Source organism: Schistocerca americana, chromosome X, assembly GCF_021461395.2.
Source record: "Schistocerca americana isolate TAMUIC-IGC-003095 chromosome X, iqSchAmer2.1, whole genome shotgun sequence".
NCBI classification, from domain to species: Eukaryota; Metazoa; Arthropoda; class Insecta; order Orthoptera; family Acrididae; genus Schistocerca; species Schistocerca americana.
In genome coordinates this window covers 220,685,466-220,698,899 of record NC_060130.1, presented here as the reverse complement: position 1 = coordinate 220,698,899, position 13,434 = coordinate 220,685,466, and the positions used below count along the sequence as shown (strand labels likewise).

At 44.3% G+C, this 13,434-nt stretch overlaps 1 protein-coding gene across 1 annotated transcript in view; it reads right to left on the bottom strand.

Annotated features, from left to right (window-relative positions):
- The window catches only part of LOC124556462 (sodium channel protein Nach-like), a 166,404-nt gene that overhangs the window by 99,801 nt on the left and 53,169 nt on the right, over window positions 1–13,434 (bottom strand). The window contains exon 4 of the mRNA XM_047130412.1: window positions 3,956–4,109. Within this exon, the coding sequence (XP_046986368.1) occupies window positions 3,956–4,109 (154 nt within the window). The remainder of the gene's footprint in view (window positions 1–3,955; window positions 4,110–13,434) is intronic.

Genomic DNA, 13,434 nt, shown 5'->3' with positions numbered 1-13,434 from the left:
AATTAGAAACTAATGTCAATCTGCTTTTTATGCGGTTTTTGGCCTCAGGTCAATTAATAGTGATTTTTCAATTCGATATGGTACGACATTGCCGTGGTGGATGGGCTTACCTGACTAACAGTGCCACAACTGTTGACTGCCGAACTTCTGCAGTCATGCACATTGAACAGTACGGATGCTGCAATGTGCACCTCAAACCATAGCCGTCGTAGTGCGATTCATTTGTCATTTGTAGCCAACCCCGTTTACCTTAAGACGCTTAGAGCTCCATCTATTGTAAAATTTTTGTTGATTTTTCTTGCTCCATGATGTTTCCCTCTGCATCAATAATATGCTGGTCAAATTTGATGTCATTCTGAGCAGTGGTTCTCTTTCTACAGCTCTTTGAAAATGGAGCTTTCATTATGGACACACTGTACATAACACATTACTGTTCATGCAGATAAAAAAACAGCGTGTTGCAGGCTTAAAAGCAGCTGCTCTGACGAGTCCTTGAAGTGCTCCTGGCGTTCAACATAGACAAAAGCCAACCCATTCTCATCAACAAGTGGAATATCCCGGCCAACCTACAACATGTACACTTTCATTGATACCTATAACAATGGAGCAGAACTGCTGGTTACCTTTGTCATATTGGGCATTCGGTTAACGAAGTGCCAGCATGTACAGAAACAATCTATTTGATGGTGAATCCTTCATGATTGTTTCTGGGGAACCTCTGATCCGTCCTGTACATGTTGCTGCTCTGACAAATAACGGAGTAGGCAGCAGTAATGTGAGGGAACGCTGCGGATTCATTCAGTTCTACAGCGTTATTCTGTTTGAGTTTAAAAGGATGGCTGTGCGAGAACTACGAGACATACAGGAAATTGACACGTGCAAATGGATAGAGTATCTCTCCAAGTCTAGAATCGTAATACACGCCGTGCAGTAGATACGCTAACGGGCTGGCATGTTAGAATGTGTAGACCAGGGGGGCTAAGAACTCTCCATGGGTGCAGTGCTCTCGTTCGCGTGCTAACTTCTGTCTCCTGGCTGCACCCTCCCCACACTAACACTCCATCCTGTCTGAGGGGAAAGAGAGAGGAAATGCGAATGCTCTGTATTTAGAGGCAATGTAACTGCGCAAGGATTAATTAACTCCTAGCGTGTGGTCTCATTTCATATTTCATATCGATAGAGATCACAAAGGAAAAAAAAAACAGTATTTAATTACTTCTGACGCACTGTAGATATAATAAAATTTATATCTGGCACAAACTGTCGGCATACGCACAGACACAGATAATTTCGCAGATTTTTGTCACTCGGACTGCCACATTATTCTAACTCAATTACTTTCCTAACAGAAAAAAGCCTTTTACACACATATGTTGATCGAAGCATTCTATCACGTTTGCAACCTCATTATGGAGATGTGGGAACTATTCCTGAAATTCTTTCAACGCCACAATAAATTCTTCAAAATTAGCGTTTTCTTTGATGCCTGTGAGCTCAGAGGAATGGACTTTTTTCAGAAGTTGTCTCTTCCACAGTGCGATTTTATTTTTAAATGCACCCGCACTAAATCAGAAAGAAGTTGTTTTTAACGTTGCAGCGTCTTACTGTGGGTGGTGTGCAATGAAGTCCACTTAAAGTGAAAGGTCTGCAATCCATTTTGAATGTTCTAATTTTCTTTTATGCTTTCCTTTTTACATCACAAAGTCAGCAATAACGTGTCTTAAATCTAAAAATAATTTGCAGGCGTACCTGCCGGCCGAAGTGGCCGTGCGGTTAAAGGCGCTGCAGTCTGGAACCGCAAGACCGCTACGGTCGCAGGTTCGAATCCTGCCTCGGGCATGGATGTTTGTGATGTCCTTAGGTTAGTTAGGTTTAACTAGTTCTAAGTTCTAGGGGACTAATGACCTCAGCAGTTGAGTCCCATAGTGCTCAGAGCCATTTGAACCATTTGAACCAGGCGTACCTCTTGACTTAATCAACGTTCTTTGTAGTAATATATAACGTCTCCATACTCGTCATTCAGTTCTATCAAAAACTGTTGCAACTGCCGATGCAATAATGCATCAAACTTCAGAAAATTTACTGTTCGTACCAGCAATTTCATCGTGCTCCACGCCTGCTAATTTGTCACAAAGTGCTTCTTGATGTACAAGACAATGAATCCCATACAAATCGTCCGTCGATCTTTGTAGCTGTTCGATCTTTGATAGTCAAATTCTGTACGGTGTTGAAATATCGTTCCATACCAAATTTTCGGTACCTGTCGATTATGTGACTGCATAATAGATCTTGAGAATTCTCATCCTTCCCTTTTGTGATTCCCGTTCCTTGTTTAAGCTTGGGACAGTGGATCGCTAGACTATCTCTTTTAGTGCAAAGAATCACTGGACCTATGAACTTCCTTTGTACCAAGGATAGATAGCGATGGATAAACAATGCTGACACCACCATTCTGCAGAACAGAAGAAACTCGTGACAACCACAAAATTCCGCACCAAATGCCGGAAGCAGCAGTCTCACATCACACTGCAACATTGAAATGTTGCACTGCACCGAGGAGTTCCGAGAAGGATCAAGCAGAGCCGAGAAGACAGACCGAGCCTTGGATCGCAAGCGTGCAAGGTGAAGTTTTGCCATTAAATTAGTTCGGGCCTGCAGATAGGTAACATAACAGAGCAGATTTCCAAAGCAGAATGTTGTCACGCCTTCCTGGCCAATTCGTGTCATTGCACACTTGTATTGACGTTTGCCACATCACAAAAGGTGCACGTATTAAGCACCTGTAGTTCGAGTTAAGAACTTGGACAGATACTTTACCCACTGAAATGCATCTATTTTCTGCATATCTTGTAGTTTGCACCCATAACCGACATAATCAGGCACTAGGACACAAAATCCATCGAACTATCATTACAGAATGTCAGGATTACTAACAATATAATCAGCATCTGAAGAATAACATCGTTAAAGAGATCACCACAATACTCAACGAAACAAAGGACAGATCACGCATTACATAAAACAGGAAGAAAAACCAGAAAGTTGAGAACTTACAGAAGAAGACCCTGTAGGAGCTAAACTATTTGCTAGAACATTTGTAAGTTTTGAGACTATTTTAAGGGGTTTTAGATAAAGAGATTCAATGAAAATTATACAGACTCAAGAATTCCACACGTAGATGAATCTCTTGCTATACTAAGCATAGACATGCCGGAACTAGAAAGTTCCAGTTACTAATAGTTTTGTTGTTGTTACCGGTCCTTTTTACCAATGGAAATTTGGAAATTTGTGGTAAGGACTATGGGACCAAACTGCTCAGATCATCGGTCCCTAGGCTTACGCACTACTTAATCTAACTTAAACGAACTTAGGCTAAGGACAAAACACACACACACACACACACACACACACACGCACGCACGCACGCACGCACGCACACACACACACACACACACACACACACACGCGCACACACACACACACACACACACACACACACACACACGCCCGAGGGAGGACTCGAACCTCTGTTGGGGGAAGCCGCGCGAACCGTGGCAAGGCGTCCCTAGACCTCAAGGCTACCCCGCCCTTTTACCAATGGAACACCAACAGATCCCATCGTTAGTGAACTAGTAATACAGCAGACACATACACTGAACTTGTATAAAGCGTATTATTGCGGTCAGAATAGGATGGTTTGCCTCAGAAAGAGACTTCTTACATAAAATGGATGGAGTTAAGAGTAATTCAGTCGTAGGCTCTGAAGGACAAAATTTATGAAATGCTGATTAATCTATTTTCTGAAACAAAACTAAATTCTCTCTATTAGCTAATTCTTAACACAATACATAGAATGTAAACAGATCACAGAAAGCGTTTGAGTCGTAGCTGATAACAAGAGATTGAGTATTCACTAGAATGTAGACAAAAAATAGAAGCCAATTAATTTCCTAACCTGTTTTTGTGTATCTTTTATGGACTCTGATAGGTTTATCCGTTGTTGTGAGAGAAGTTCATCTATAATATATAGATTACTGTACGATAAGTTCGCTATCTGCGTGAAATATTCGGTGTGAACTTGTGTACAATTGTGAGTTTCTTCGTTACACCTGAAAAAAAGAAACACAAATAAAAGGAAAAGAGCAATTTGTTAGAAGAGTAAATATATCTACCTTAATGTTGAATGTGTGTAGTGTGATTTTTTTTCATTATATTTTGATTTCATATTACATTATAACTCACAAAAATTTTCTGAAGTTCCTTCAACAAAACTGCATTCTATTAAAAGAGAATTTACTGTATAACACGTAAATATGAGGTACTTTTATGTTCCATCGACACAGTACATTATGAAACATGGTAAATAAAATGAAGTATTTGGTGCTGAAGTTTATTTACAAACCCACTAACACTGAAGTTTCCATTTCCAACTTTCACGAGATATGGAAAAATATGGTGGGGTGAATGATTTGGAAACAGAAAGGAAAAGGAGGACGGTTAGGTTCTAATCTTCTGTCGGCGACGAGGCCGTTAGAGGCTGCATGCAAACTTGATCTGAATAAGGACGGGCAAGGAAATCGACCGTGTTCTTTTAAAAGAACCATTCCGCCATTCGCTTTAAGAATTTTTGGATACTGACAAAAAGGTAAATCTGGATGGTTGGGGGCATTTGACGGTTCCTATGACGACGCAGTGTTAGTTGCAAATGGTCCCACCTATTCTCAACCTGGCTCATATCAAAACATACTGTTGGCCATCCCGTTCGGTTTGTTTCCTGCCTCCTGGAGGGAGGAGCTCGCGAGATGGTCGCGGTATGCTCGTGCGATACCGTCTTCAAGACGAGGTCATTGCTGAAATGTTGACTGCACAGCTGACAATAGATTTGAGGAAAATGGCCCGATACTGCACAGGTTTCAAATTTCCCTCTACAAAGGTAAGATAGTCTGACATACACTGAAGAGCCAAAGAAACTGCCACACCTGCCGCGAGCACGCAGAAGTGCCGCAACACGACGTGGCATGGACTCGACTGATGTCTGAAGTAGTGCTGGAGGGAATTCACACCATGAATCCTGCACGGCTGTCGATAAATCCGTAAGAGTGCGAAGGGGTGGAGATCTCTTCTGAACAGTTCGGTGCAAGACATCACAGATATGCTCAATAATGTTCATGTCTGGGGAGTTTGGCTGCCAGTGAAAGTGTTTAAACTCAGAAGAGTGTTCCTGGGTCGACTCTGAAGCAATTCTGGACGTGTGGGGTGTCCCATTGTCCTCCTGCGATTGCCCAAGTCTGTCGGAATGCACAATGGATATGAGTGGATGCAGGTGATCGGACAGCATGCATACGTACGTGTCACCTGTCAGAGTCGTATCTAGACGTATCAGGGGTCCCATATCAATCTAAATATACACGCCCCACTCCATTAAAGAGCCTCCACTAGCTTGTACAGTCCCCTGCTGACATGCAGGATCCATGGATTCATGAGGTTTTCTCCATACCCGTACACGTCAATCCGCTCGATACGATTTGAAACTAGACTCGTCCGACTAGGCAACATGTTTATCGTCATCAACAGTCCAATGTCGGTGTTGACGGGACCAGGCGAGGCGTAAAGCTTATTGTCGTGCAGTCATCAAGGGTACTCGAGTGGGCGCCGGATGTGATAAAGCGCATACGTTCCGAGGTGGAAGTGGCCTGTGAGCCATATTGGTAGGCTGGACAACGTACGCAAGACACAGTGCTCTCTACTGAACTGCGATTGCCATTTAGCTTTATTTTGATCTCCGTTATGGTTATCTGTACACAGCGATTTCCTGTGGTCGAAAGACCAAAAGGGTATTGAGAAAGAGGTGTACTACAAAAGTCATGAGAGCGCCGAAAAACGTTTTTCAGGCTGTTTAGATCGGGACTTGACGGCGCTTGCTATTAGTTCTGGAAGTAAGCGGAAATAAGTATGGTGGATCTGAGCACAGACAAACATAAAGACTAATCAAGGATTTTTAGTGTAAACTGATGTACGCAAAACATGTCAGTTGTAAGGATACGATACCCTTGCCATCAACGTACCTAGCAGCAGGCACTAGGCGGTGAACGTTGCCTTCCAGTTTTTTTGTGATGTTACTCGTCTTTTTTGTGAATGAGATACTGTTCTATGACGTCCAATGCTAGCAGCAATGAGAACGTGGAGGCTGTATCCATGACGAAACGAGTCACTCTTCTTTAGCTATTCTCCACGTCCTCTATCAATGCAGCGTCTTCAAAGTTCACATTGAGGAACAAAATTTCAGAGTGAGCTGAACAAATACGAATACACAGTCCACTCACGTTAATGTGACCACCGCCTATTTTCGACATCAACGTGCAATAAGCACTCACAGCGCCAGGTGGCGCACTAGCAGTGTAGGGTGCATAAAGCGTGACGGTGGGATAGCGATGATGTGGGGATTTTCCTGTACGACCATATCACGAGTGTAGGTCGGAAAAAGATGCTGCAAGAACGGGACCAACGACGACTGAAGAGAATCGTTCAACGTGACAGAAGTGAAACCCTTCCGGAAATTGCTGCAGATTTCAATGCTGGGCCATCAACAAGTGTCAGAATACGAACCATTCAACGAAACATCATCGATATGGGCTTTCGGAGCCGAAGGCCCGCTCGCATACCCTTGATGAATGCACGACGCAAAGCTTTACGCCTCACCTGGGTACCGTCAACACCGACATTGGACTTCTCATGACTGGAAACATGTTGCCTGGTCGGACGAGTCTAGTTTCAAATTATATCGAGCGGATGGTCGTGCACAGCTGTGGAGACAACCTCATGAATCCATGGACCTGCATGTCAGCAGGGGACTGTACAAGCTAGTGCAGGCTCTTTAATGGTGTGGGACGTGTATATCTGGATTGGTATGGGACTCCTGATACGTCTAGATACGACTCTGACAGGTGCCATGTACGTAAGCATGCTGTCTGATCACCTGCATGCATTTTTATCTATTGTGCATTCAGACAGACTTTGCAATACCAGCAAAACAATGCGATACCTCACATGTCCAGAATTACTACATACTGGCTCCAGGGTCACTCTTCTGAGTTTAAACACTTCCGCTGGTCACCAAACTCTCCAGATATGAACATTATTGATCATATCTGGGATGCCTTGCAACGTCCCGTTCAGAAGAATTCGCCAACCCCTCGTACTTTTACGGATTTATGGACAGCCGTGCAGGATTCATGGTGTGAATTCCCCCCAGCACTACTTCAGACATTAGTCGAGTCCATGCCACGTCGTGTTGCGATACTTCTGCGTGCTCGCGGGGGTCCTACACGATATTAGGCAGATGTACCAGTGTCTTTGGCTCTTCATTGTATATGTAAACGATCTTCTGTATAACATACAACAAGCAAAATTAGTTCTTTTTGCGGATGGCGCTAGAATTGCAATCAGTCCCAGTATGCATGCAGCAGCAGAAGAAATGATAAACAATGTTCTTAAAAGTACCATTGACTACTCGTTTTCTGCGAATTTTAAAAGGACGTATCTGGACATTTAGAGGCACTATAGCAGTGATACGTGCAACACATGGCGAGGAAATAATAAACAGGGCGGAAACTTCAGAATTTATGTATCTCTGTTCTACAGTATCTAGCGATGACCAACTTACAGACGAGGTCAAAGCAAGAATGTAGGTAGGCTAGATGAAGTGGCGAATTACAACACGAGTCATCTGCGATCGTCGGTTGATGGATCATCTGAAGTCAAAGATCTAGAGGACTGTCATTTGCCCCACCGCTCTCTACGGCTCTGCTGGCTAGCTACAAAAGAGCCAGTACGACGACTGGAGGTCATGGAGGCAAAGGTGCTTATATGCACACGAACCATCACTCGACTGGATCACGTTTAGAACGAAACTGTCAGGAAACGTTTTGAGGTCCCACTGATCCGGAAGAAAATGCGAGACTGCCGTCTGCAATGGTTTAGACATGTGCTGTGCGCAGAGGACGATGCTATAGGAAAGAAAGTCTGCGCAGTGGAAGTCATGTGAACGCGACCTAAGGGACGACCAAGACATGGCCTACGATCAGACAACATGGAGACAGCGAATTCGGTCAATGGACTCCACCACCAGGCGGGACAATCGCTAAAGAAGGAGAAGAAGAAGAATAAACTTCAAAATTCTTAGTTATTTGTATTGATGAGAATATGAAATGGAAAAAGAACATTTTGGAACCCCTAAAACAACTTAGTTCGGCTGCATTTTCACTTAGAATCTTTGCAGATCAGTAAATTGACATATATCGTTTATTTTCATTTGATAGTGGTCTCGAGGAGCTCATCTTTAAGAAGGAAGGTCCTCATTGCTCGGAAGCGTGCTGCGGGAATGATGTGTGGTGCTCGCCCACGATCGTCTTGTGGACGTCTGTTATAGGAGTTGGATCCTATAGATACTGCTTCACAGTATATGTGTTCTCCCAGGAAGTTTGCTGTAAATAATCCACTGCAGTTCAGAAGGAACAAAGATGTGCATAATTACAATACCAACTGAAAAAATGACTTATTTTCTTCCACATTAAGGTTATTTTTGCACACAAAGGGGTGCACAATGCTGCATTCAAAATTTTTGATCACTTACTCAGCGATATACTGCAAGGCCTCCGACGGTTAGCAAGGTAAGATTTTGAAACAAACTGAAGAGGTTTCTCCTGGACAACTTCTTCTATTCCGCAGAAGAATTTCTATCATTGCAAAGTGTAAAAGGTCTTGGGTAGGAATTAGTAACTCTCATTCGTAGTTTGATTAAAAAAACACTTGCACATTTACAAAATAATTTTTGATGTGAGTATAAAATGACTCGTTCCACCTCATTACGATTTATCGAGAAAATGATCCATGGCACATGAAACTAGCTAACTAAACAACGTAATTCATCGACTATTAAATACGGTGTTAACAAGATTTTATCGACTACAACACTTTTAAATTTGAATAGAATGTTTGTCCCTTGGTTCATGAGCATGTACCTTGGAACAGCTTTTTCCACATTTGGAAAAAACTTTACTTACGTATTTCTTGCAGTTCCACAAAAACACTGTAGCACACATATAGTGAATGCTATCATTTCAAAATGGAGTAAGGAAATATATTAAATTTTTGTTACAAGGCCGGCTAGATGCGAAAGTCTGAAAAGTGTTCCAGAGTACAACACTTCCCCCTATTAAGATTGTTATCATTATTTAAATAAACTATGATGCAAAAATAATTGCTTGTGAAAACCCTGGTCCAGTGAAAGAGATATCCTTGAAGTCCTCATCTAGTTACGTTGAATAAATGGAAAAAAGAAAAGAATCATTGCTATAATTCAGATACATTGCCGAGTGGAGGACGACTGAAAAGAAAAGAAAGAAGATGGACGGAAATTAAGGATCTAGGCCGGCTAGATGCGAAAGTCTGAAAAGTGTTCCAGAGTACAACACTTCCCCCTATTAAGATTGTTATCATTATTTAAATAAACTATGATGCAAAAATAATTGCTTGTGAAAACCCTGGTCCAGTGAAAGAGATATCCTTGAAGTCCTCATCTAGTTACGTTGAATAAATGGAAAAAAGAAAAGAATCATTGCTATAATTCAGATACATTGCCGAGTGGAGGACGACTGAAAAGAAAAGAAAGAAGATGGACGGAAATTAAGGATCTAACTAAGACTTTGGTGCAGCAATGCACCACTTGTATTTTGGGTGCGCATTGTGGTGACATTTTCGTGTAAGACCGATCGAGTGATGAGGTAGAGTCATTACAGCCATTAGTGAGCGTTCTTCGTCTCGTGACTACAGACCGAGTACATGCTCTCCCTGTGCATAAACTGCAGTGATAATTAAGGAAGGAAGATTAGAGTTTCGTGTCCCGTCATCGATAAAGTAATTATAGACGGAGCACAAGCTCAGCATGGGGAAGACAAAAAAATGTTCAAATGTGTGTGAAATGTTACGGGACTCAACTGCTAATGTCATAAGTCCCCAAGCTTACACACTACTTAGCCTAAATTATCCTAAGGACAAACACACACCAATGCCCGAGGGAGGACTCGAACCTCCGCCGGGACCAGCCGCACAGTCCGTGACTGCAGCGCCTTTGACCGCTCGGCTAATCCCGTGCGGCGTGGGGAAGACAGTCGGCCGTGCAATTTCACAGGAACTTTCCCGGCATTTGCCTTAAGCGATTAGTGACATCATGTGTGAGGTATCGGTTGTGATCGGAGCATGTCCCTAGGATGCACAAAACAAATTATGGAGCCCAGCAGAATGAGTAATAACCCAAAATGATCATGCAAATTAGCTGAAAACAAGGATTCTGGCGCACAACAGAAAACGTCTTATTTAAATGAATATGAAGAGTTATGGTCCAGTTAAGATTGAAAAAAAATCGGTACCACACTCATATAGACGTATTAATGAGAGGAGAGGTCTTCTAGCTATGAACAGAAAGAAATGGACACTATAAAAAATAGATTTATTGACTTTGAACATGAAAGTTACCCATTGACATCTTAAAAAGAACCATTAATAATCGGTTAAGGGGATGCAACGCGAAGTATTAACTTGGCACAGGTGGGTAGGGAGGATGTAACATAGTTACGTTAGTACTTCGCGGACACGGCCAGTAATTGCGTTAAGTTGTTAATTAGATATAGAGCGAACACCATTAGACTGCCAAAAATGCGCACTGAGAGCAAGAAGCTGGATGGGTGACTTTAAGATCCTCTCTCCTGAAGAGAGCGAGCTAGATTCGTTTCTAAACTGTTTCGGCGGGCCGGCCGGTGTGGCCGTGCGGTTCTAGGCGCTTCAGTCTGGAACCGCGTGACCGCTACGGTCGCAGGTTCGAATCCTGCCTCGGGCATGGATGTGTGTGATGTCCTTAGGTTAGTTAGGTTTAAGTAGTTCTAAGTTCTAGGGGACTGATGACCTCAGATGTTAAGTCCCATAGTGCTCAGAGCCATTTGAACCATTTGTTTCGGCGGGCGCGACGATGTGTGCCATCTTACTAGTAGGTCCGTGAGTACATAAACAGGCTGGCGGCAACAATGACTAGAATATATGATTTCAGCACTCCTTTGGGTACTTAGAGCTGAAGTACAGACGTCTTCCCAGCGGCATTAAGGCTCGTATCTCCTGCCCAAAACCTAAAGCAAAGTCATCACTGAACGAAGACCTAAAGCGAGGTGTTTTCTCGAAGAGCCGTGTGAAACTCGTCTGTCTTGCTACCAGAACTGGAAATCGCTGCTCAGTGAGCGCGGAGATTCTGAGACACGAATGAAAACGTCCAGGATAGTATCCCCAATGGAAACTAAAATTTCGTCCGAGTTATACCTTGACAGCTCCTGGAAGCCGAGCCTTTGTGAATGAACAGTAGACTGCCAGCTAGAGGCAAATGCTGAGCGAATTGCGGCAAACACGGAAGCTACCGCAGCACGGGGGAACGACTGAGCGCCCAACTCTGCAAGCGAAGCATAACGACATCTTGAAAACCAGAGATACCGTCATGTTAGTGACAAGGCAGAGTGTCTTGAGCAACAATAAGTATTCAGGTGCCGAGCCAGCAGAAAACAGCCTCTGAAAGGTGAAGTTGCGAAAGTCTGAAGTCACTAGGAGAGCTGGCAGCAAGGGAACACATGATTTAATAGCCTTCCTCACCGGCACAGTGCGCACGGGAAGCGCCAACATAAATAGCCCCCACTTCATGACAAATGTCGGATTGCTCCCCAGTGTGTAGTCTCACCCCTTGTGCCAGTGAACCTATCCAGTGTGAGGGGCGGCTGTGGAGGTCGACCCTCAGCACGCATAGCTGTCTTTGATCGTATGTGGAATTACGCGTCCAGCTGGAAGAACGCTGATGCTCCCAGCTGCACCGTCAACTTCAGAGGCAAAGGTGGTGGAGTGCAGAGGCTGCCATCACCCTGCATTCTGCTGGAGGCTTGACCTGCATGGGTACTGCCTGTCATCTGCCTTTGAGAGGGAGGCCACTGTTCTCAGTCCATTCCTGTGGCAAACAACAATCCTGTGGGTTCCTGTCTCCTAAAGGAGCTAGGAAGCCGACCCCTGCAAGCCAGCGAGTACGTCAGCTGGTCATGGGGCCTGTCTCCTGAGTGAAAATCTTCGACGTCAATGGGTGCGGTCTGAAGATCAATACATGGAGCTGGAGGCCACTGGAGTCCATGGTTCGACGGCTGCTTCGTGACGTACAGCTGCAGCCCGACGCTTTGCTGCACTGGAAGTATTGCAAATGGAGCGCATGCCAGCCTTTTGCTGCTGACGAGGCACTGCTATGCCAGCCTGATGGTGGCGCCGCAATTTGGTAGACAATCCTGTATTACTGCCTAGTAACTATGTTATTGTTGACGATATTTTCTTGGCGTTCTTGAGCGTAACTATGTCCTCATCACAGAATCCCCCCTGGTTTTCTCCTGACGACTGTAGGAGTCTGGGACTCAACACATTATGCGGAGTCAGTGGTGCCAAATGAAAATGTGTGCCGGACAGGATCTCCTGCCTACTAGGCAGTTGCGTTAACCACTGCACCACCCAGACATAACATTTATCACAGTTGTGGGGACTATCTTGGCACGCGCCCCAGACGACTTACACTCCCATATAGCGCCACCTATCCACAGTCCCCGCCCATGTCCTCCATGCTCGCTACTTTGAGATTCTCACAGGTCAAAAGTGATTGCCCATTCGCACTGAAGGTGATGGATTCATTGTCCATTGAGGCGACTCAGTTATATGAATGAGTGACGTCTTTCAGACTGCAGCTGCTTATTCCATTCCTGTGGGAGATACCAATCCGCTGACTACTGTTTCCTAAAGGGGACTCAGAACCGACCCCTGCAAGGCAACGAATACTTCAGGTGGACCTGGAGTCTGACTCCTGAATGCAAATCTTCGACGTCAACGAGTGCGCTTTGGAGAGAGAGCTGCAGGCTACCTGAGTCCATTGGTTGATGGCCACCCTGTGACACAACAGCCAGCACCCAACTCTTTGCTGCACTGGAGGTACTCCAAATCGAGTGCATGCCGAACTTCCGCTGCTGATGAGGCATTGCTCTGCCAACCCGGAAGTGGCGTGGCAATTGAGAAGACATTCCTATATTACTGCGTAATGAATGTGTTATTGTTGATGGTGTTTTCTTGACGCTCTCGAGCGTCACTAGGTCCTCACCACTGCAACCCTCCTGGCTCTCTCCTGAAGGCTGTAGGAATCTGGAACTGGACTCCTGTACAGTGTTAAACAATCTCCTACTCTTTTCAGTCATATTATACCTCAGCCAATAGCTCAGAGGTAGGCAGCCAGAGCCAAGAAATTCCTCCCACCCCATGACGTGATTCTGATATGGACAAATAAAAAGCTCTGCAGGTAAGCAGAGCACAAAACCCTGAGTA